This window comes from Dendronephthya gigantea, unplaced genomic scaffold, assembly GCF_004324835.1.
Source record: "Dendronephthya gigantea isolate DGI-Jeju-01 unplaced genomic scaffold, DenGig_1.0 000075F, whole genome shotgun sequence".
NCBI classification, from domain to species: Eukaryota; Metazoa; Cnidaria; class Anthozoa; order Malacalcyonacea; family Nephtheidae; genus Dendronephthya; species Dendronephthya gigantea.
In genome coordinates, this window is record NW_021163085.1 from 410,116 (window position 1) to 431,818 (window position 21,703).

General features: G+C 35.8%; 2 protein-coding genes across 2 annotated transcripts; one reads left to right on the forward strand and one right to left on the reverse strand.

Annotated features, from left to right (window-relative positions):
* Positions 1-15,211: 15,211 nt before the first annotated feature.
* Positions 15,212-17,209, forward strand: LOC114531821. Its single transcript, XM_028553437.1, has 2 exons — positions 15,212-15,455; positions 15,870-17,209. The coding sequence occupies exons 1-2, from the start codon at positions 15,290-15,292 to the stop codon at positions 16,853-16,855; spliced, it is 1,152 nt and encodes a 383-aa protein (XP_028409238.1). The 5' UTR covers positions 15,212-15,289; the 3' UTR covers positions 16,856-17,209.
* A 372-nt stretch (positions 17,210-17,581) lies between these two features.
* Positions 17,582-21,066, reverse strand: LOC114531834. Its single transcript, XM_028553446.1, has 5 exons — positions 20,542-21,066; positions 19,576-20,004; positions 19,225-19,274; positions 17,797-18,574; positions 17,582-17,653 (listed from the first exon to the last, which is right to left on the reverse strand). Exons 1-5 carry the CDS (start codon positions 21,064-21,066, stop codon positions 17,582-17,584), a joined length of 1,854 nt encoding a protein of 617 aa, XP_028409247.1.
* Between the last annotated feature and the right edge of the window lie 637 nt (positions 21,067-21,703).

Consider the following 21,703-nt stretch of genomic DNA (forward strand, 5'->3'; position numbering starts at 1 on the left):
AGGAGCCCTGACCAAGGTGGAACCGCTTTCTGGCCAGTTTCTAAACAATATTCTCTTGGTCCCGAAGCGGGACGGCAAACCTCAGCCGGTGATCAATCTAAAAGATTTGAACGCTTACATTCAATATGATCATTTCAAAATGGAAGGCACTCACCTTCTGCACGATCTGCTTCAGCCTCAAGATTGGCTGGGAAAGATCGACCTAAAGGATACTTACTTCGTGATTGCAATTTGGAAAGATCACCGGAGGTATCTTTGCTTTGTGTGGAATTTACATGCCTGCCCTTCAGGCTCACGGCTGCTTCATGCCTGTTTAAAAAGGTGATGAAGCCAGTTGTCCCTCTTCTTTGCCGAGTGGGGATGTGCCTGATAATATATCTCGACGATCTTTATGAATCAGTCCAACGAAGGCCTACAGCTAGACATGGCTACGGCGCAGTACCTCTTAGAGAATTTGGGTTTTGTGATAAACTTAGAGAAGTCCTGCTTCACGCCCACTCAGACATTGGAGTTTCTAGGTTTTCTGCTAGACACTCGGGATATGACTCTCCACCTGCCCGATTACAAGGTGAAAGATTAAACACAATAAATTATGTACTTAATTTTATGCATCATTTTGACCATGTATAAAATCGTTATAATTAATTTGTTAGGTTGGATGGTGTAATGGAAAAATTTCATAGGTAAAAGAAAGCAATCTGCCACCAGAAGTAAGAAATATGGGATGCAAAAATATTGTGAAGACCATTGAGATGGTTCAATTTGGGAGAAAGTTGCATTTTCTTGTGAAAAGTGACAAATCAACCGAAACAAATGGATCTGTGGGCAGGTATAGTTAATGTTTACTTACAGTATATTATGGAAACATTTAGTTACTGTACAAACATGCATAGTTTTAGTCGTGAAATGTACCTATTTGCATGTTTTCTTAGGAATAAATATCATACATATAAGGAGAGCATTGGTCATTAAAAATATTTTGGCACAATTCGTGCATATTTTCAACAAGAGTTGAAACACCATTAATAACCTGGACTTAAAAAGTCATGCTGGTTGACCCGGTTGAATATCTTGAATATCTATTTGTGATCGAGAAGAAATTTCAACCAGGATTGCAAAAGAACAATAAATTATATAATTGTGTTTGTGTGGCTTTTTTGTGTGTTCCATCTTTAGTGGAAAAATGTTTTGCATTACTGAAAGATGCAAGGTGGAAGTTAAATTTCAAACTCAACTCGAGCATCATATGATCAAATACCAATTTACTTTTGGTTTATACAGACTGGGTTGAAATTTAACTTGGCTGAAAAGTGTCAATGTAATAGGCGTTATATAATTGCACAAATTCAGTATTGATTGGAAATTAAGTTTCCGCTATCTTGCACCTGGTCGTTATGACAAGCAAGTGTATTCAGGTAGCTAAGTAACAAACTGGAAACTTGTGGAATATGCTAATTTACTATATAGTGCTGGGTTTGGCATCCACTACGAGGAAGATGACTTTGTTACAGAAGGGAAAACAAAGCGGAATTTAGCATGTGGCACTTCTAAAGAGAAATACAAGGCTAAGAATTTAAAAAGAGCTGGTGAGTGTTGTAGTTTTACCTTATAATTATTTTTACTGAAGTAAGGTCATGCTATGTTGTATTTTGAATGAAATATAACAGTATATTATACACACTCAGGGCCAGGGGTGTTACATGGTGTGTGTATGTGTGTGTGGTATAAACGGCTTGGTTATACTGTACATTTTATCACGTTTAATGCGTAGTGGAGTTATAGTAAGGTTGTGATGAGAAAAATATTTGAAAAGAAATGTACTCGTACACAAAACAGGACTTTTTACCTCGTTTTTCATGCAGAAGCCATTTCAGTTATACCCTATTGTTAAAACTCAAAATTTAATCAGTAGAGTATTAAACAATGCAGGGGAGCCTGTGAATGATATTCTTTAGCAATAATGTGACATGACATAGATAATAGGATGTCTAAACGTGTCCTTAGGCTTATAATATTATTATTTCCTGTTGTTCCGTACGAAACATAGCTCGTCCACCAGAGAACGCCATCCCCTCCTGTCCTGGGCCTTCTGCTCGAGCTGTCTCCACGTCAGGCCAGCGGCCTTCACTTCGGCTTTCGTTGAGCGCTGCCAGGTGGTCTTCGGCCGGCCTCGTTTGCGCTTCCCTTGGGGTGTCCACCGTAGCCCTCTTTGTGTGACATTGTCTGTAGGTTTCCTCAGCGTGTGTCCGAGCCAACGCCACTTGCATCTCTTGATTTGTTGCTCGATTGGCTCCTGGCATGTTATTCTCCACAGCTCTTCATTACTCAACCTGTCGTACCACCGCACTCCAAGCATCTGGCGGAGGCAGCGGTTCACAAAGACTTGTAATTTGAACATCGACGACTTCAGCACTCTCCAAGTTTCACTGCCGTATAGGAGGACACTTTTCAGATTGGAGTTGAAGATACTGAGTTTCGTGTTGAGGGACAGCTTCGTTGATTGCCAGATGGGTCGAAGGGTATTGAAGGCTCCTGCAGCTTTTCCTATCTGAATGCGGATGTCCTGATCAGTTCCACCCTCTGTAGACACAGTACTGTCCAGGTAGGCAAAGTCTTGAACTTCCTCAATGGTGTCCTGCCGAATGGTGAATGTAGCTTAGCTTGTGTGATTGAGTCTCAATTGTTTTTTTTCATATTGATCTTCAGTCCAGTCTTCCTGGCTTCTTCGTCAAGCTTGAGAAGCTTCTGGTTCATGTCTGTGTGGCGTTGCGAAATAAAGGCAATGTCATCTGCATAGTCAATATCCTCAAGCTGCTCCGTCAATGACCATTGTAGCTCTCTCTTCTTGTCTTTTGTGGTCTCGCGCGTGATCCAATCAATTACAATCAAGAATAGAAAAGGTGATAGATAACAAGCACCCTTGTCGAACTCTGGTTGTGATGGTGAAGGGTTCAGTCAAAGAGCCATTGTGGACCACTCAACATGTCGATGGTTCAAAAGCCTTACATTGCATGTGTTATTATAAAATATAGTACTTATTTTTGTGTAATTATTATGTCTCTACCTATAGGTTGTCTAACATTTCAGTGGCCATGTGGTATTGTAATTAACATCGCTGAAATGTTTAACTGCATATTAAAAAGTCAGGTTTACGGACATTTAGATAAAATTATGGTGAAAGAGAACATGTCTGGAGTGGATAAGTGGATTCACGATTACTGTTATTCTGGTTGGCTTGAATAAAAGTCTAAAAACTTGTCAGTGTATCAACTTGCAGGGTAAAACTGTATATCTTGATCAATTAGAAACTATATGCTATGACGATGCCTGCCATCTTCTACAATATGCACAAAATCCGAAGAGAAAAGCCTTGTCGAATACAAGTGAACGAATCTCAAACATGAAGATTGTTGTGGATAAATTTCATTTTAAAAATCATGTGGATAGTTGGTGTAAAATGCACTATATAGTATACTGCACATGCTGGCTAGACAAGACGGTGTGATATGAGTGCACCTTATCTGAAAACAAACTCGTTATTTTACAGCAAAGGAAGTGAGCAAATTTATATGGTATTTGAAACGTACATATACTGTAATTTTAAACCTTTTAGTCCAATAAAATTTTGCGAACTCGAAGAACGAAAAGAAACAAATTGAATTATCTTTTATCATGATGAGGAATATTCGCTATTTTTGGGTTGTATGATAGGGGTTTATCATTCGCATCCGAGTTTGTGAAGCGATTACGATTAGCTGCTCATGTTTAAAATAGTGCTTAATGCTATACTGTTAGTACTCTTGCAGAGTTTGTGCAAGGAAAAATTAAAAGTAATGTGATGATTATTGCTCATAAATAATGGCCTATATGTTAGCTTTTTGTGTATGTTAGTACCATAAGACCACCGTACTTTACTATTTTTTTTTAGGTCAACACTGAAGTATGCAAGCCGACATTTCACTGGTTTTCTTTATTTAGCAGGATGACTAAACATATGAACAGATGGCGATTTTTGTTTTTTGTGGTATATATTATGGACAGTCATAATAAAATAACAGAAGGCAGTTAAACTAAATTATTTTTCTGGAAGTACAGGGGTTTAGGGTTACTATTAACCAAGGTGACCTTAATATAAATTTATATACTATTGTATTATATATTTAAATGTAAAAAAATATTTTGTACTTCTGACATAGTTACTAAATCAAGAAGCTTTAATTGTAAGTAAACATATGCTTAATAAGTTGCTTGTAAGTCTGCATAAAGCACGTAATACTTGTTTGTGGAAACACCATGTGAACTTATTACTCCCATTTAGTGATAACTAATGCGGTGTTTCCACAAACAAAAGTATTTCTTACCTTTTTCATATATTGTATATTTTTCTTGCAATATATGACAATTATAATATATTTTCCTATTTGTTATATTCGTTTTCTAAAGTTCTGATTGTAGATAAACACTTTTGTACTATATCATATGTTACTTAGAATGCTCATTATATAATAAAATTTGTGCTGCATGGTTAACACAGACTCTTTGAAGTTAGATAACATGATTAATAATCTTGAATTTTAGTTTACAAACATGACGAGTATTATAAATGAAAATAAATTGCTTTCTGCGTATTGTGTAATGGTTTTCGGGGGTGGCTGTTGCACATGCGCGCTAACCACTATGCTGTTGAAAAAGTGTCGGTGGTGGACTTTATGTGCGTGTCTGTATCCTCGGCAATCGTCGGATATACGAAAAACAACAAATGAGTATACTGTATTACCTCCGGAAATATTTGTCTGTTGTTTTGTTTATTCGAAAGGCTGATGATCATTTTTAAGATACTATTCTGACCAATTTTTAAAGTCAAGGTATTAGTAAAGTCAAAGTTGCATTATTTCTTGTAAAATTAGTTATTTCAGTCACTTATTTCTCCCCTGTGGTTGAGCAATTTTGATCACAACCGGATTATGCGAGCGTACACAAATCTTATTTATATACGAGGCACAATAAAATTTGAGACTTGCTTGAGTGACTTCTTGTCAGCCTGTCAGGCGTTCTACCTGTAATGATGTGTTTCAAAAAAAGATCAAATAAACCGGAGCCATTGTTGCTCGCACTGTTCGTCAGACAGGTGCTTATTTGAAGTTATTGAATAAAATTCAATGTAGCCATTGAATTTTAAACACTGAAATTATTAAACACTGCTTTCCCACTTGCATCTACTTTAAGTACTGACGAAAAAACTGCTGATGATGGCCATTATAGTGTTCAGTGGGTGCAAATTATCATTGAGACATTAATTACAAACAGCAAAAATTATATTTGGTGTTACAATACTTTAAGCAAATTTAAGACTATATGCACTATACATATGCAGCTTAGGAAAAATTAAATTTATAGTATAGTGAAACGGTATGTTGAGCTGATGAATTGACCATAATGAAAAAGATGGCAGATGTACATTCAACTATAATGCATTGCGGTGGAAAATTGTTTAAAAAGCGAATTGGCATTTTTTGAAGAACAAGTATAGTTCCGTAAGAAGAGAAACTAAAATGAATATTTCAAATATTAATGGCATTATTGCCGATTTCAAGTAACGTTTCAAAACATGGGTCCTAAGTTTGTTGCAAGCTTGCCAAATATGTTTCTATGTTTTAAAATTAAGCGAGAACGTCGCAACAAAGTTCAAAGTTAAATTTCAAGGTTTGAACTTAGCTTGTAAACGAATGTTGTACTCATAAGCAATTAAATGAAATGAGAACAAGACATTATTACTATGATAATATTATACCTTAAGATATTACTCGACTGTGATTGGTTGAATTCAGTGCAATTAATCTCACACAACAGTTGTCAGTTTTTCAAAGAGCTCAGATAGCACCCGTCCTTCGGATTTGTGCTATTTTGATGCTTTTTGAAAAACTTTGATTGCGCATGTTATATCCAATTTGCACTCGCAACCATGTTACTACATATATATATAAAACTGTTAGTGATCTTGGGAGTTACACATCTTTAATGCAAATGACCAATGATAAAGTTGTTTTTACAGAGAGAAATTAGAACAGATGTGCAGTAGTTATCAGTATTTATTAATAGGTAAATATATGGAATTATAATTGTGGATGCTGAATTAAACTTATTACCAAGTGTTTCTTCACTGTCTTGTATAGTTTGTCTCTCTTCCGGTGATAGTTCAAGATCAGCAAAGCGACTGTAAATCGGTGTGGGAAAATACCATCAAATCCTTGATGTAAATCCCTTGGCGTTGTTTTGGGCATTGTTAATAATCGGTAATGTTGACTGAGGTTGTGTAAATCCAAGCAGTTGAAGGGATGTCTGATTCATGTTGAACTACCCATATAAATTAATCACCCATAAATCCCTGCATAGTTTAATAACATGAGGTTTCACACAACCTTAATATACCAGGCCAGAGTAGTTGGCAATGATGGCATTTGTGTCCAACATTAAAGCCAAAAAAAAAAAAGCTTTAATATTATCATGACCATACGGATAATATTATCATGTAATTTCGGACAGAAAGGCTTAGGGGTCTAAGAACCAAGGGTGGGTAGTAGCGAAGTAGTTGTAATTCGCTACTGTAGCGAACTACAATTTTCAAGTAGCCAGTAGTTTTTGAGTACTTTTTTAAAACAGTAGTTGTAGTTATAGCGAACTACATTTTGCCTAAAAGTAGCCAAGTAGTTGACTACTTTTCATAGCAAATCGCTATTTGCTACTTTTAAAATTGCCGTGACTTGATAGAACAGAAAAAGAGATATGTCAACTCGCACAAATAAAATATGCGGTGCACTGTGTAATATTAATTTATATTTGCGATTTCCTACTTCCAACTTTCCACACTTTGGTCGCGGTGTACAGTATAGTAGATTGTTATTTGAACGCAATATTATTTTTCCCGCAATATTATTTTGTCCCGAGATACTGTTGACACTTTCCAACTGCTATCCAACGTACAACTGCTATGACTATAAGCGAGCTTGAGGCTAATAAGAATTTATCAAGGATTTACTATAAATACATGCATGCAGTAACCTCTTGCCGGTTTTTAATGCGATAACATAATTTCCAAAAATGGGTAAAAATCAATTTAATTCAAAAAATATATAAATAATAAAAATACAAACTATGTTACAAATTTACAATAATACAAAATTTATAGAATAATAAAAATAACAATTTACATATAATTTAAAACAATTTAAAAATTTAATCAATAACAATAGGCCCGTTTACATTACAGTCAATTTATCGGCACAGCACGGCTAAAATTGGTACCCGTGCCCAATTTCATTAGTGCTCAGGCTACGAAAGCAAAGGCCGAGCACAGATGAAATGGGCACCCATTTTAGCCGTGCCATTAATAAATCGAGTGTAGTGTAAACGAGACTAATATAACATGAGAACAACAAGAGCTACGTTGACATACAGTGATTTATGAGCAGCTAGTTGAAAACAATATTATCTCGTTTTTAATGTACAGATAGCTCGGGAGTTGTGTACGGAAAGGGGGAGTTGTGTACTGCTATAAGGTATGGAAATAATCAAAATTATATAACAAATGATAGCAGTATTGTCTTATATTATATATTAAAATTCCTTCAGAGTTCAGCTGAAGGCCATGCACGTTGCACGCCTGGCCTTAGCACCATGCTATATTACTATAAATACACGCTGTTGTGCATAATACTGTATATTATCTTTCTTTTATACAGCGTATAGTTATAACTTATAAATGCTACCCTACATGATAAATGATAGAGGTGTAGAATTTAACATAAAGCGAATAAGCGGTGTTGAAATTTGCATTATGTAAATATCTGCGATGTGTATTATAATATTCCAGTCTATTTATAGCATATTGTTATTAGCATTGTGTAAACTGTAAGGGATTATAGTGATATTGTATGGCAATACTAAAGTATTTTATGGAACACTACAGGGTGTATAAAAAAAAATGTCCCAAATGTAAAATTTTCGTTTTTCAGGATATTTTGCAGAATTTGGCAAATTTTTTTGTTCCTAGAGATAGTTAAGGCTTATCTGGTATACTTAGGCCAAGTTTGGTTTTTCATTAACAAAATTATGTTACCGGGGGGGTGGTTCCTTTCCACTGATATTGAGAGGGCTTGCGCGCGAAAATGTGAAGCTGTAATTGAGATATTATTTAGCTGTCTAAAAGTAGGAAAGCTTTTTAATAAACTGTCAAAGTTTCAGGAAAAATAATGCAAACTGGGAGCAACGCGCGACCCCTAAAAGTGACAAATATTTCATTGCGCGCAGTGGATTAAATGCATGGTTGATTTTACCGTGACCGATCTCATGCAAGGCTGTGCAAATTAATAAATTAAAGCAAGAAACTGAACAAGAAGACGAAGCGATTTAATAACAAGATTTTATTCTGATGTTAATCCTCAACATTTCTACCATTTCTTTCTAAGCAAACTGCGGCTCGTCTGAGCATGGTAAACACTGAACGGCGAACCACATTTGTCTGTCCTGCCTCAAATTATCCATTTCGTTCGAAATTCTTTCTTGCAAATCGCCTACGCTACCTCCGGCAAATCTAGGCGAATGGACAGACAAATGGTTCGCTGTTCAGTGTTTAGTATGCTCAGACAAGCCGCAGTTTGCTTAGAATGAAATGGTGGACATGCTGAGGATTAACATCACGAATAAATCGCTTTGTTTTTGTGTTCAGTTTCTCGCTTTAATTTATTCATTTGCCCACCTTGTATGAGATCGGTCACGCTAAAATCAACGATGCATTAATCCACTGCGCGCAATGAAATATGTCATCTTTAGGGCTCGCGCGTTGCTCCCAGTATGCATTATTTTTCCTGAAACTTAAAGTTATAAAAAGCTTTCCTACTTTTAGACAGCTAAATAATATCTCAATTTCAGCTTCACATTTTCGCGCGCAAGCCCTCTCATTATCAGTGGAGAGGAACCACACCCCGGGTAACATAATTTTGTTAATGAAAAACCAAACTTGGCCTAAGTATACCAGATAAGTCTTCACTATCTCTAGGAACAAAAAAATTTGCCAAATTCTGCAAAATATCCTAAAAAACGAAAATTTTACATTTGGAACATTTTTTTTTATACACCCTGTATATAAATATTACTTTTGATTTTGCTTGATTATCTCGAGTGAGTATATTCGATCACTAGTTTAACTGTTTAAGCAAAATAATCATAAATATATCAATGATATCCACTTAATTTTGTGGTAATTCATGAGCCAAGCTCTGCCTCGCCTGTACTAGATAATAAATGGGTAAATCTGACATGTTTTGCAATTTTTTAGGTCAGAAGCTTCAGGGAATTGCCTCTATACAGGGTGTATAAAAAAAAATGTCCCAAATGTAAAATTTCCGTTTTGCAGGATATTTTATAAGATTTGGCAAATTTTTGTGTTCCTACAGATAGTTAAGACTTATCTGGTATACCTAGGCCAAATTTGGTTTTTCAGTAACAAAATTATGTTACCGGGGGGGTGGTTCCTTTCCACCGATATTGAGAGGGCTTGCGCGCGAAAATGTGAAGCTGTAATTGAGATATTATTTAGCTGTCTAAAAGTAGGAAAGCTTTTTAATAAACTGTCAAAGTTTCAGGAAAAATAATGCAAACTGGGAGCAACGCGCGACCCCTAAAAGTGACAAATATTTCATTGCGCACAGTGGATTAAATGCATGGTTGATTTTAGCGTGACCGATCTCATGCAAGGCTGGGCAAATGAATAAATTAAAGCGAGAAACTGAACAAGAAGACGAAACGATTGAATAATAAGATTCTTATTCTTGATGTTAATCCTCAACATTTCCACCATTTCTTTCTAAGCAAACTGCGGCTCGTCTGAGCATGGTAAACACTGAACAGCGAACCACATTTGTCTGTCCTGCCTCAAATTATCCATTTCGTTCGAAATTCTTTCTTGCAAATCGCCTACGCTACCACCGGCAAATCTAGGCGAATGGACAGACAAATGGCTCGCTGTTCAGTGTTTAGTATGCTCAGACAAGCAGCAGTTGGCTTAGAATGAAATGGTGGACATGCTGAGGATTAACATCACGAATAAATCGCTTTGTTTTTGTGTTCAGTTTCTCGCTTTAATTTATTCATTTGCCCAGCCTTACATGAGATTGGTCACGCTAAAATCAACGATGCATTTAATCCACTGCGCGCAATGAAATATTTGTCACCTTTAGGGGTCGCGCGTTGCTCCTAGTATGCATTATTTTTCCTGAAACTTTGACAGTTTATCAAAAAGCTTTCCTACTTTTAGACAGCTAAATAATATCGCAATTTCAGCTTCACATTTTCGCGCGCAAGCCCTCTCAATATCAGTGGAAAGGAACCACCCCCCCGGTAACATAATTTTGTTAATGAAAAACCAAACTTGGCCTAGGTATACCAGATAAGTCTTATCTATCTTTGGGAACACAAAAATTTGCCAAATTCTGCAAAATATCCTGAAAAACGGAAATTTTACATTTGGGACATTTTTTTTGATACACCCTGTAGTTCTGTGTCATTGGTTCTGGCAGGTGACAACAGTTTGGTATCCATTTTAAGGAAGCTTACTTCCATTGAACTTTTTATGAACGCCGATTATTATGCCCAACACCCTATATTTTCTGACAAAGTTGAAAAGCATGCTGAATTCAACAACAGTTTGAATAATCTTTTGCCTTTTTCTGTGTCACAGGAGTGTTTAGATTCAGGTTTGAGGACAGTGGCCCTTGTTAAAAAGGAAGCTTTTTGTAACTGCTATGATAGAAAGTGGTCATCTTTTCTTTGTATTTTAGGCCTTTCTTCTGTTGTAGGAAAATGTATTCAAACACACTTCCCAGATTCTGGAGAGATACGCCATAAGTTGATGTTTAATTCCATAATTCATCCAAGGATTGTTGTAAAATTACCTTCAGATGCTCTCCATATTTTATTTTGCTATGATGGTATTGTAAAATCTGGTGAAAGTTTTCAGGCTAACCACTTTGCCCCTCTATTTTTTTATTCTAGCAAAATTAAAAGGAAATTTTCAACTGATGTTAAATCCATGCCACCAAAAAAGCTGAAATTAGCCAAAACGTCTGTTGGAGATATTTCAAAGTTTTTTTTGAAACAAGAAAAGTCATTGGTGAGTGTTCGTACTGATACTAGGGCACCTAATGAAAGTTTTTCTTCCAAAGCAGCACTTGAGTCTGAGGTTACAGGTGACTCTACAAAACCATTGCAGGCCTCTGATACTCAGGTAAAGAAGATTAGCAATTTTGATATTGCCACTTATAAACAAAAGATTAAGGGATTAAGTACTGCTGATATCTGTACTCTATTAGTGGTTTTTAGGCCACACAAGTATTATGTCTTTCCTTCTTTGAGTGAGAAAAATAAAAGAAGTTTTAAATACCAGTGGCTTGATATGTTCCCCTGGCTATGTTATTCGCCTTCAGAAGATGGTGCATATTGTTTATCCTGTGTCCTTTTTGGAGACTGTTTTCCTAGTAAAACTCCTCGAATTACAAGATTATTTTCTACACCTTTTCGTCATTGGTGGAATGATGCTGTATCTACTTTCAAGCGACATGCTGGTAACAATGTTGGAGGGGATATGGGACTGCATGCATGTACTTATCCAATGCTAACTTCTTTACTTTCTCAAATGTCAGGTGTTACACAGCCTATTGAAAACATCATGGATGCTAATGTGAAACAGGAAATTGAGCAGAACAGGAAAATTCTTAGGCCAATTGTAGATTCTGTTTTATTTTGTGGTAGGCTTGGCATTGGTCTTCGAGGCCATCGTGATGACTCAAAGTATCATCCTGAGGTTGGATATTATTCTACCAATGGTAATGTTGGTAATTTTATTGAATCTCTCAATTTTAGAGTGAGGGCTGGTGACAGTGCTTTAGAAAATCATCTTCGTGGCTGTGGCAAAAATAGAAGCTATATATCTAAGACAAGCCAGAACAAAATTATCAAATGTATTGGACAGGTGATATCTGAAGGTATCATCAATGAGATTAAGGAAAGTAGGTTTTTTATTGCCGATGAAGCTGCTGATTCTTCTAGAAAAGAACAGTTATCACTTGTTTTGAGATTTGTTGATGCTGATATGAATGTTAGAGAGGAATTCATTTGTTTTTTGCATTGTAAATGGGAGCTAAGTGGTCAAAATCTTGCCAAACTTATTCTAGAAGCCTTAGATGATCTAACATTGCCAATTGATAATTGCAGGGGACAAGGTTATGATGGAGCAGGGGCTGTTGCTGGACATATTAATGGTTTGGCAGCCCATATTTTAAGAGTTAACCCAAAAGCTCTTTATACACATTGTTATAGCCATCGTTTAAATTTATCTGTTTGTGACCCCCTTTCTATACTAGATGTTAACAAGATGCTTATACATGTTGGCCAAGTTGCTAATTTTATTAACATTTCCCAGAGACGTAGTATGCCTTTTGCTGATCACATTGAAGACTCTGGGCTCAACACAAAGAAGAAAAGACTTTGTAAGTCTTGGTAAAACTAGATGGGTTGAGCGGGTTGAAAGTCTTGATACTTTCCAAGAAATTTTTATGCCACTAATTGATACACTACAGGACATGGTTAACAATGTTAGCGGTGATTATAAGCCCTCTGTTTCTGCTGAAGCATCATCTTTCCTAACACTTATTTCTAAGTTTGATTTTACAGTTGCTTTAGTTATTACTTGAAATGTCCTTGATGCCACCCTTCCTGTTACCCAGTAGTTGCAGGGGAAAAGTATTGATATCATGGATGGGTTTCATTTGATAACCACATTAAAGAATGATGTTACCAACATGAGGACAAACATTGACTTTTACCATAATACTTGGTATGATTTAGCATTAAAGTTGGCTGAAGAAGTCAAAGTCCAAGAAGGGAAACAAAGGGTTGTTGGAAGGCAAACTACCCAATCAAACCCCCCTAGCCAATCTTTTTCAGAACATTACAAGCTAACCATTACTATTCCGTTATTAGACCATCTTCAAACCTCTTTGAATGCTAGATTTGATTTGGATAGTGTGAATGCTTACAAAGGTTTAAGTATTGTACCTGCCAAGATGATGTCACTGAGCAAGAAAGGGGTTGATTGGAAAGAGCAGTTTAAGATTGTTGCAACTTTCTATCATGATGACATGCCAAATCCCCTCGCTTTGGATGCTGAGTTAAGACAGTGGTTTACCTACTGGGAAACACATCCCGGACCTCTTCCAGATAACGTTGTTTCAACTTTGAAATGTGTTCGTTTTCAAGGATTTGAGAATATTAAAGTTATCCTCCGTATTTTAGCCACACTGCCAATTACTTCTTGTGAATGTGAGCGATCAATTTCCGCCCTGAGAAATCTCAAAACCTACCAAAGAAGCACTATGGTGGAAGATCGATTGAATGGCTTGGCACTGATGGGAATTCACAGTGAAGTTGTTCCTGATGTTGAAAGAGTGATTGATAAGTTTGCTGTGGGGAATACTCGCTTAAAATTCACTTAATATACCTTAATCGCCCATTATACATACACATAACTAAGAATTCGTCATTTGCCACCGTAGATAACAATTATATAAAAAAATTTCACGCCACTGTCCTCATGAAACATTTAACAAGATATATATTATATAACACATTTTAACAGTTATATAGAACAGTTTTTTGCACGCCACCGTCCTTATGAAACATTTAACAAGATATATATTATATAATACATTTTGACAGTTATATAAAACCTTTTTTTTGCACGCCGCCGTCCTTATGAAACATTTAACAAGATATATATTATATAACACATTTTAACAGTTATATTAAACCTTTTTTTTGCACGCCACCGTCCTCATGAAACATTTAACAAGATATATACTATATAACAAATTATAACAGTTATATAGAACCGTTTTTTGCACGCCACCGTCCTCATGAAACATCTAACAAGATATATATTATATAACACATTTTAACAGTTATATATAGAACCGTTTTTTGCACGCCACCGTCCTCATGAAACATCTAACAAGATATATATTATATAACACATTTTAACAGTTGTATAAAACCTTTTTTTGCACGCCACCGTCCTCATGAAACATTTAACAAATAACAAGATATATATTATATAACAAATTTTAACAATTGTATAGAACCGTTTTTTTGCACGCCACCGTCCTCATGAAACATTTAATAAGATATATAATATATAACAAATTATAACAGTTATATAGAACCGTTTTTTTGCACGCCACTGTCCTCATGAAACATTTAACAAATAACAAGATATATATTATATAACAAATTTTAACAATTGTATAGAACCGTTTTTTTGCACGCCACTGTCCTCATGAAACATTTAATAAGATATATACTATATAACAAATTATAACAGTTATATAGAACCGTTTTTTTGCACGCCACTGTATGCTTGTTAAAAAGGGACAAAACATCAAGATGCGATAGATACATATCAAGTGTCATATATGTATACCAAGATGCGGTATATACATACCAAGATTTAAATATATATATCAAGATTTAAATATATATATCAAGATTTAAATATATATATCAAGATTTAAATATATATATCAAGATTTAAATATATATATCAAGATTTAAATATATATATCAAGATTTAAATATATATATCAAGATTCATATATTTATATCAACACTTAACTATAATATCTAGATTCGTAAATTTGTATCAAGATACGTTATTTTTATTTTATATCAAGATTTATATATGCTTTAATGAAGTACTCCCTAGCCCGTTTAGTGTTACCGCTGACCAAATATTTATAAAAACTAAAAAGAGAAGGTGAACAAAAGTAGCATGGCGCATTTTGTCGACAATCTTGGACAGTTTTTCGAAGAGTTTTTAAGATGTGTGCGAGAAGGAATCACAGGACTAAGTGCAGAATATGAAGAAAATCGCGTGGACAGCCTGTTATGCCGCCTTAGCGAGTTTGAAAGAACCCTCGGGTTATTATCAAGTCGTGTTGCCACTCTTGGGGTTGGTGGCAGATCACCTGATCAGTTATTGGAAGATTTGGAACGGCTCATAACTTCTGTGCGTCTTCTAAAAACAAGGTATCAAGCCAGACATGTTGAATCAGTGGCGTCTCCTGATATGGAAGCAATACACCTGCCACAACACAGCTGTTCTACTCAGCATTTAGGGCATGCTTGTCGGCCAAGACTTGCCGTTGACAAAACTGTTGTTCAACAACTGCGTGAAGAATCAATGAAATGGGTGGACATTGCAAAAATTATTGGAATTTCATCCAAAACATTGACTCGCCGACGCAGGGAATTTGATATGCCTATTGGTGCTGATGCATATACATGTATTGAAGATGGCGAATTAGATGAGCATGTTCGAGGAATTTTAAGAATAAATCCTGAAGCAGGTATATTCTGTGACTACACACGTAAAAATCTCACATCTTTTACGTGTTGTATATGGTATATTGCATATGATTTCCACATGGGAGGTTCACTTTTCAGGAAAAGAAAAAAATTTCCTTAAAATTTTTAACTTATTGTTGACCAAGTTCCTTGTGGAGTATACTTTCTGTCTGTGATGTACAGTAAACATTAATTTTGTCTTGATTGCCTTACACACAAACATTTTCCTTGTTGAAAAGCTTGCAAGAACAGCTTTTGAACAAGGTACTCACTTTGTTAAGGAAAACCAGCTCGTTTGTACTATACGAAATGGTGCAAAGTAAGAGACAAGACATTTACAGTATATAACATAGAGATTTTCAAAATACTGTTACAACTGTTACATCTTCTTACCATATTTTCCTTATTATTTTTAGGACTTGGTTTAGTTGAAGGAGGACTCAGAGCAAAAAAATTAATGATTCAGCAGAAACGTGTACGGGAATCTATTGCTAGAGTTAACCCAGTTATCTCAGCAGTCAGAAGACACAATTTCAAGATTGTCAGGCGAAAATATTCTGTACCTTGTCCAAATGCCCTCTGGCATATTGATGGTGATCATAAATTAATTGAACCTTACAGAATTGTCATTCATGGTGGCATCGATGGGTTCTCTCGGCTAATTGTATTTCTAAGGGCTTCTACAAATAACAAGGCTAGTACTGTTCTTGAACTGTTTCAAGAAGCTGTTCGTCGTTACAACCTACCATCCCGTGTTCGTTCAGATCAGGGCTTGGAGAATGTTGAGGTTGCTAAGTTTATGTTACGTGAAAGAGGCCTAAACAGAGGTAGTATAATAACTGGCAAGTCAGTTCACAATCAAAGAATAGAACGTTTGTGGAGGGAGGTCAATCGGACTGTAGTAAGCAAGTTTAAGAACGTATTCATGTACCTAGAAACAAGTGGATTATTTAATCCCTTGAGTGAAATTCACCTATTTTGTCTGCAGTATGTGTACCTGCCAGAAATTAACAACTCATTAGAAGAACTCACGAGAGAGTGGAACTATCATGGCCTTACTACTGAGAGCAAAAAAACGCCCAGGCAATTGTGGATTGCTGGAATGTTGTCCAATAGTGCCACCAATTACAGGGCTGTTGGAGATGTTTTGGGAGATGTTCAGCCAGATATGTCTGACTATGGAATAGATGAGGAAGGTGACATACCAGAACTTCAAACTTCCAACAATGTGGTTGTTCCAGAATCTTCTATAGAAAACACTGAAGAAGTGGATACTGATTTGCAACATATCCTTGAGGCAGCAAATGGCGATGAATATTGCATTCAAAAATACCTTTCGGTTCTTGATTATATGGAACATCTTTATGGTAATCAAGAAAATGAATTTGAAAACAATGTTTAGCTAAACTTTGGATAAATTTTATTTGGGTAAAGCTTTGCACAATATAATATAATTAACATGGCTCTTTTAGTTTTTTCAGGAGGGTAATAATTAGGGGATGTCTAAATGATCCTGCTTATTCAAGATTTTAAAACAAAGCATGAAATGATGACGAAAAACAAGTTTTTCACTTTTTAATTTGAGCACAATTCTCCTGGAGTCCATGTTCTTGCAGTTTTCCGCTGAAATTGTTTCAGAAACTTTATCTGTGTATCAAAACCGATTAACAAATCTGAACATCTAAAGATATTTTATGCTATAAAAATAGTCTTCTGACGTGTATAAAATGTCGCAAAAGTTAATAAACTTTAAACTAAGCCGTTACTGTTTACGTAGTGATTAATAATGTGGAACAACCGAATCCACAACAACTTTCATGCACAACCAAACCCACGAGCGTTTTTCAAACCAAACAGCATTGCATTCTTGAAGCTTTCGTAATCAACATGCACAACAGGCAGCTTAAGGATACACGCGCACGTGTTAGCTTTGGGGAACTTGGATAGCTTTCCATCCTTTTCAGGTTCGTGCAAAAAATGAAGTTCACCGATTAAGCCTTGAGCAGGAAGAATTTTACAACCAGATGCAAAAAAAAAAACCTCCGATAAGCTTATTTGCGTTTGATCTTCTTCTGCGTCTTGTAGAAAATCGTTCCAATGCGAGAGGATAAGACTTTCGGCATTTCTTCTATTTGAACCTTCTTCTGAAAGCACCAATTTGAAGATAGACTGTACTGTCGTAACGGTTAGAGGTTGAGATCTGTAACAGAATACTTCTCTGAACAACTTTGGGTATTTCAACATGGCTTCTAGTACACCTAAGGTTTTCAACCCCTCCTTGAAACTTGAGTATGCTGGTTGGCTTCTCCCCAACACATACCAGTTGATAGTGCGCTGAACTACCTTCTCAACGTCGGCCTTGCTTCTGATCATTTGAAATGTGCCAGCCATATCAAATACGGTATCTAACTTTTCGTCATCAATTATTCGCCGAGCGTCATCTACTACAGAAGCTTGTAATAACTTTCCAAGCGATGCTCGTAATTCAACATCAGGAATATCATCAAGTGTTGCACTTAGGTTAAGCGTTCCCGTTGCATTTATTACCGCATCATAGCATGCACTTGATAGACAATTGGCACCGGGACCACCATGTACCAACGACATCGCGAAGATTTGCCCGGTCATGAAGTACTCTCGTTCTTCCAAGCAGATTGCGTTCAATGAAAGGAACTTCGTCGTTGTTTCTCCGAAGAAAAGTCGCGAATTAACCAGCCATTCTGTAATTAGGGTGAAGAATTCCCTTGCTGGCCCTCCCAGGTCTACCGCGCCTTCTGACCGGCCAATATCGTCCGTAAACTTTACGGAAAGCTTATTTTCAGGACTAAATGACTTCCTATTAAGCGCTCTTTTCGTTCCCTCCCATATATGATTTCGACTTAGGTTAAACATCGAGACTTGATCATAAGAGGTTGCTTTTCCAAGATCTGTCAGTACTTCTTTTAATGTAATGCTCTCTTCAATGTTGTCGTCAATGTCATCGGCATTAGTCTCCACTATATCTTTCAAAACGAGAGGATCATCGTCAAGCACGTCGGAATTTATTTCGTCGAAAAGCAAGGTGGCGTAAATTTCATCCAAATCACAGGCAGTCTTATCAGATGGTTTATTGCCTGCTTGGCTACAATAATCGTAAAGAGAAAAGAATCCGTAAATTATATGATAGATCACATAGAAAACGAATACTTTCTTAAGTCCAGAATTATTTTGGCTAAATTCGTAATTAATTATGTAAGATTTATAGAATCAACTCAGTGGGATTGGAAATAATTTGCCTCAAACAATATAAATATTGGACAATAATTCTATATACATGTTTCAGACATCCGCACTAGATTTATATATTTTTGTATAAACACCGTGGGCCACAGCACTGTCGTATTTACAGTAGTAGCTCTCAAATCCAAAAAATATACACGCTAGCTAAACGAGGTATATAGCTACTTCTGCATAAACTTTTATAATAATAAAACAAGCTTGTGTTATGACAATCGTTATGACGGACTACACATTACATTATATCAATACCATGGCTGAGATGTATATTCCACTTGGTGAAATTACATTTACGTGAAAAAATTAGAATTTCATATCCTCTCTGAAACATAGAAATTCACAATCTTCTGTAATGATGTGTTTAAGATGCATGGTTAATTGAAGGAAGTGAAACTGTTATACTTATATTATATGATATGTTGAATAATCGGTTGTCTATTTTTAGTCTTAACTTTAAATCTTATGCCAGTACATGTTGCTTCACCCTGCACATACCTAACTGTAGGTGAAGAGGTACTATTGGAAGTGCCAATTACATCACAATCCTAGGTAAATAAAGATCACAACATAAGGCATTGCTATTGGGACCTTCCAACACAATAATCACTTTGGTCACAATGGTTTAAGGGACATTCCAAATACAAATTAACAAATTATGTACAGTAGTTTAAAAAGTACTTATATACGTTAAGAATTAGTATCAATGAAACAGTTAAAGCTCAATATGAATTTTCTGCTGTGAAAGTAACTTCATAAATGAAACTTACACTGTGTTTGCATGCATTTATTATACTAAATACATTGTTATTACATAAGTTATTTATATTTTGCCACAAAAAAACTTACAATGGTGATTTCATCTCCAGCAACATCATTCTCAGGTGACTGACTGCCACTTGTAAGCCTTTCTTCTGCATTGAAGTGTACACACTTTCTTTTCTCACTTACACTTAGAGTTGACTGTTTGGATCTTTTTATTCCAGAAAACTGGCTACGACTACTAGAGATTTGACTACTGGTAGCTTCATCTTCCATTCCAGTCTCAGATGCTCCATCTGACTCAAGCATTTCATCAAGTGCCCACACCTTCAACATTGTGCATGCCCGTATATAAATAGGCCCTTGCTTGCACATGCTGTAGATATTTTCTCCTGAAGGCTCCTTATTGGCATATAGATTTAAGGGGCAAATATTTTGGCCAATGCTTTTTACATATTCAAAGGCAACAAATTCACCCTGTTCATCCACTAATTTTTGCACAAAAGCACCACCAATCTACAAGAACAAATTAAGATAGTAACATATGGAAAAGAATTAAAGTAAAGAACAAATTAACATATGGGAAAGAATTAAAGTAAAATGAAATAAGACAAAGGAATGGATGTAGTACTAGTAAGACATGATGTTGCAATGTGATTTATTTTAATATTACACATATACAAGAACTTCAGCAAAAAGACAATGGAGAAACTGATAAAAATATTGTATGACTATGAATCTATGTTTCATGCTCTTGGGCTATTACACTTAACACCACCACCCCCCTGGTCGAGGACCTCGATTTCCAAAGGGTAAATAAGTCATATTTTCTAGATAGGTAATCAACAAAAAAGGTTGTTTCCAGAAGGATTAAAGTATGGAAAAGCTTTTCAAGAGGGGTTAAAGATTCTTCCAGGGGTAGAATCTTAGGTTTTTTTGCATTCCAGAGGGGTAAAAATCCTGAAAACACGAGGTCCTCGACGGGGGGGGAGTTTATATAATAAATGTAATAGCCCAATTTGTATGACAATTTCATTGATTAAACAAAAATACCTTCAGCCGTAGTTGGTTCTCATTCCATGATTTATCTAAGGGAAATCCATCAACAATCAGGCCAAGCTCTTGAAGTTTCCGCTTATGCTCATAGCGGGGGACTTGCGTGTAGGTCGGATATGGGAGCAAAATTAACTCCTTCCTAATATTAACTGCCTCTTTGGCCTTTGTAGACTTTGTAGTCTTTACTTTGCCTTTTCCCTTTCCTCTCGTTACCCCACTGTGTCCGTAGTTGACCTGTGGATTGAATCTAGGCCTCGTGTTCGTAAAAGTTCTAATGTCTGCTTTCGGCAGTTGCGGTCTTTGCTCACTTCCACGGCGTGGTAAACTATTAAATCTTTGCGCAAGTTCGTCTTCAACTGAGGCATTTGTAGAACGATTCTCCGGACTCGGCCTTTCTTCACTTACTGACTGCACTGAGTCATAAACCCTTCTAACAATTTCTGTTAGAGTTGACTCATTTAGTTCTACGGTATTATCTAAATTACCAGATGGGTTTGCAGAAGATGATTGCCTGCCCGCCATATTTACATACACGCGCACGAGACAGTATTTTGACAGTATTTCACTGGTCCACGTTGAACATATATTTGGTCAGCGGTGACACTGAGCGGGCTATGGAGTACTTCATTAAAGCATATATGAATCTTGATATATATATTTAAATCTTGATACATATATTCAAATCTTGATATATATATTTAAATCTTGATATATATATTTAAATCTTGATATATATATTTAAATCTTGATATATATATTTAAATCTTGATATATATATTTAAATCTTGATATATATATTTAAATCTTGATATATATCTTTAAATCTTGATATATATATTTAAATCTTGATATATATCTTTAAATCTTGATATAATATTGAATCTTGATTATATTTTAAATTTTTGATATATATATTTAAATCTTGGTATGTATATACCGCATCTTGGTATACATATATGACACTTGATATGTATCTATCGCATCTTGATGTTTTGTCCCTTTTTAACAAGCATACCACTGTCCTCATGAAGCATTTAACAAGATATATACTATATAACAAATTTTAACAATTATACAGAACTGTTTTTTTGCATGTCACTGTCCTCATGAAACATGCTCCATGCTCTACGTATATCTCGTAGGGTCTGAAATATAACAA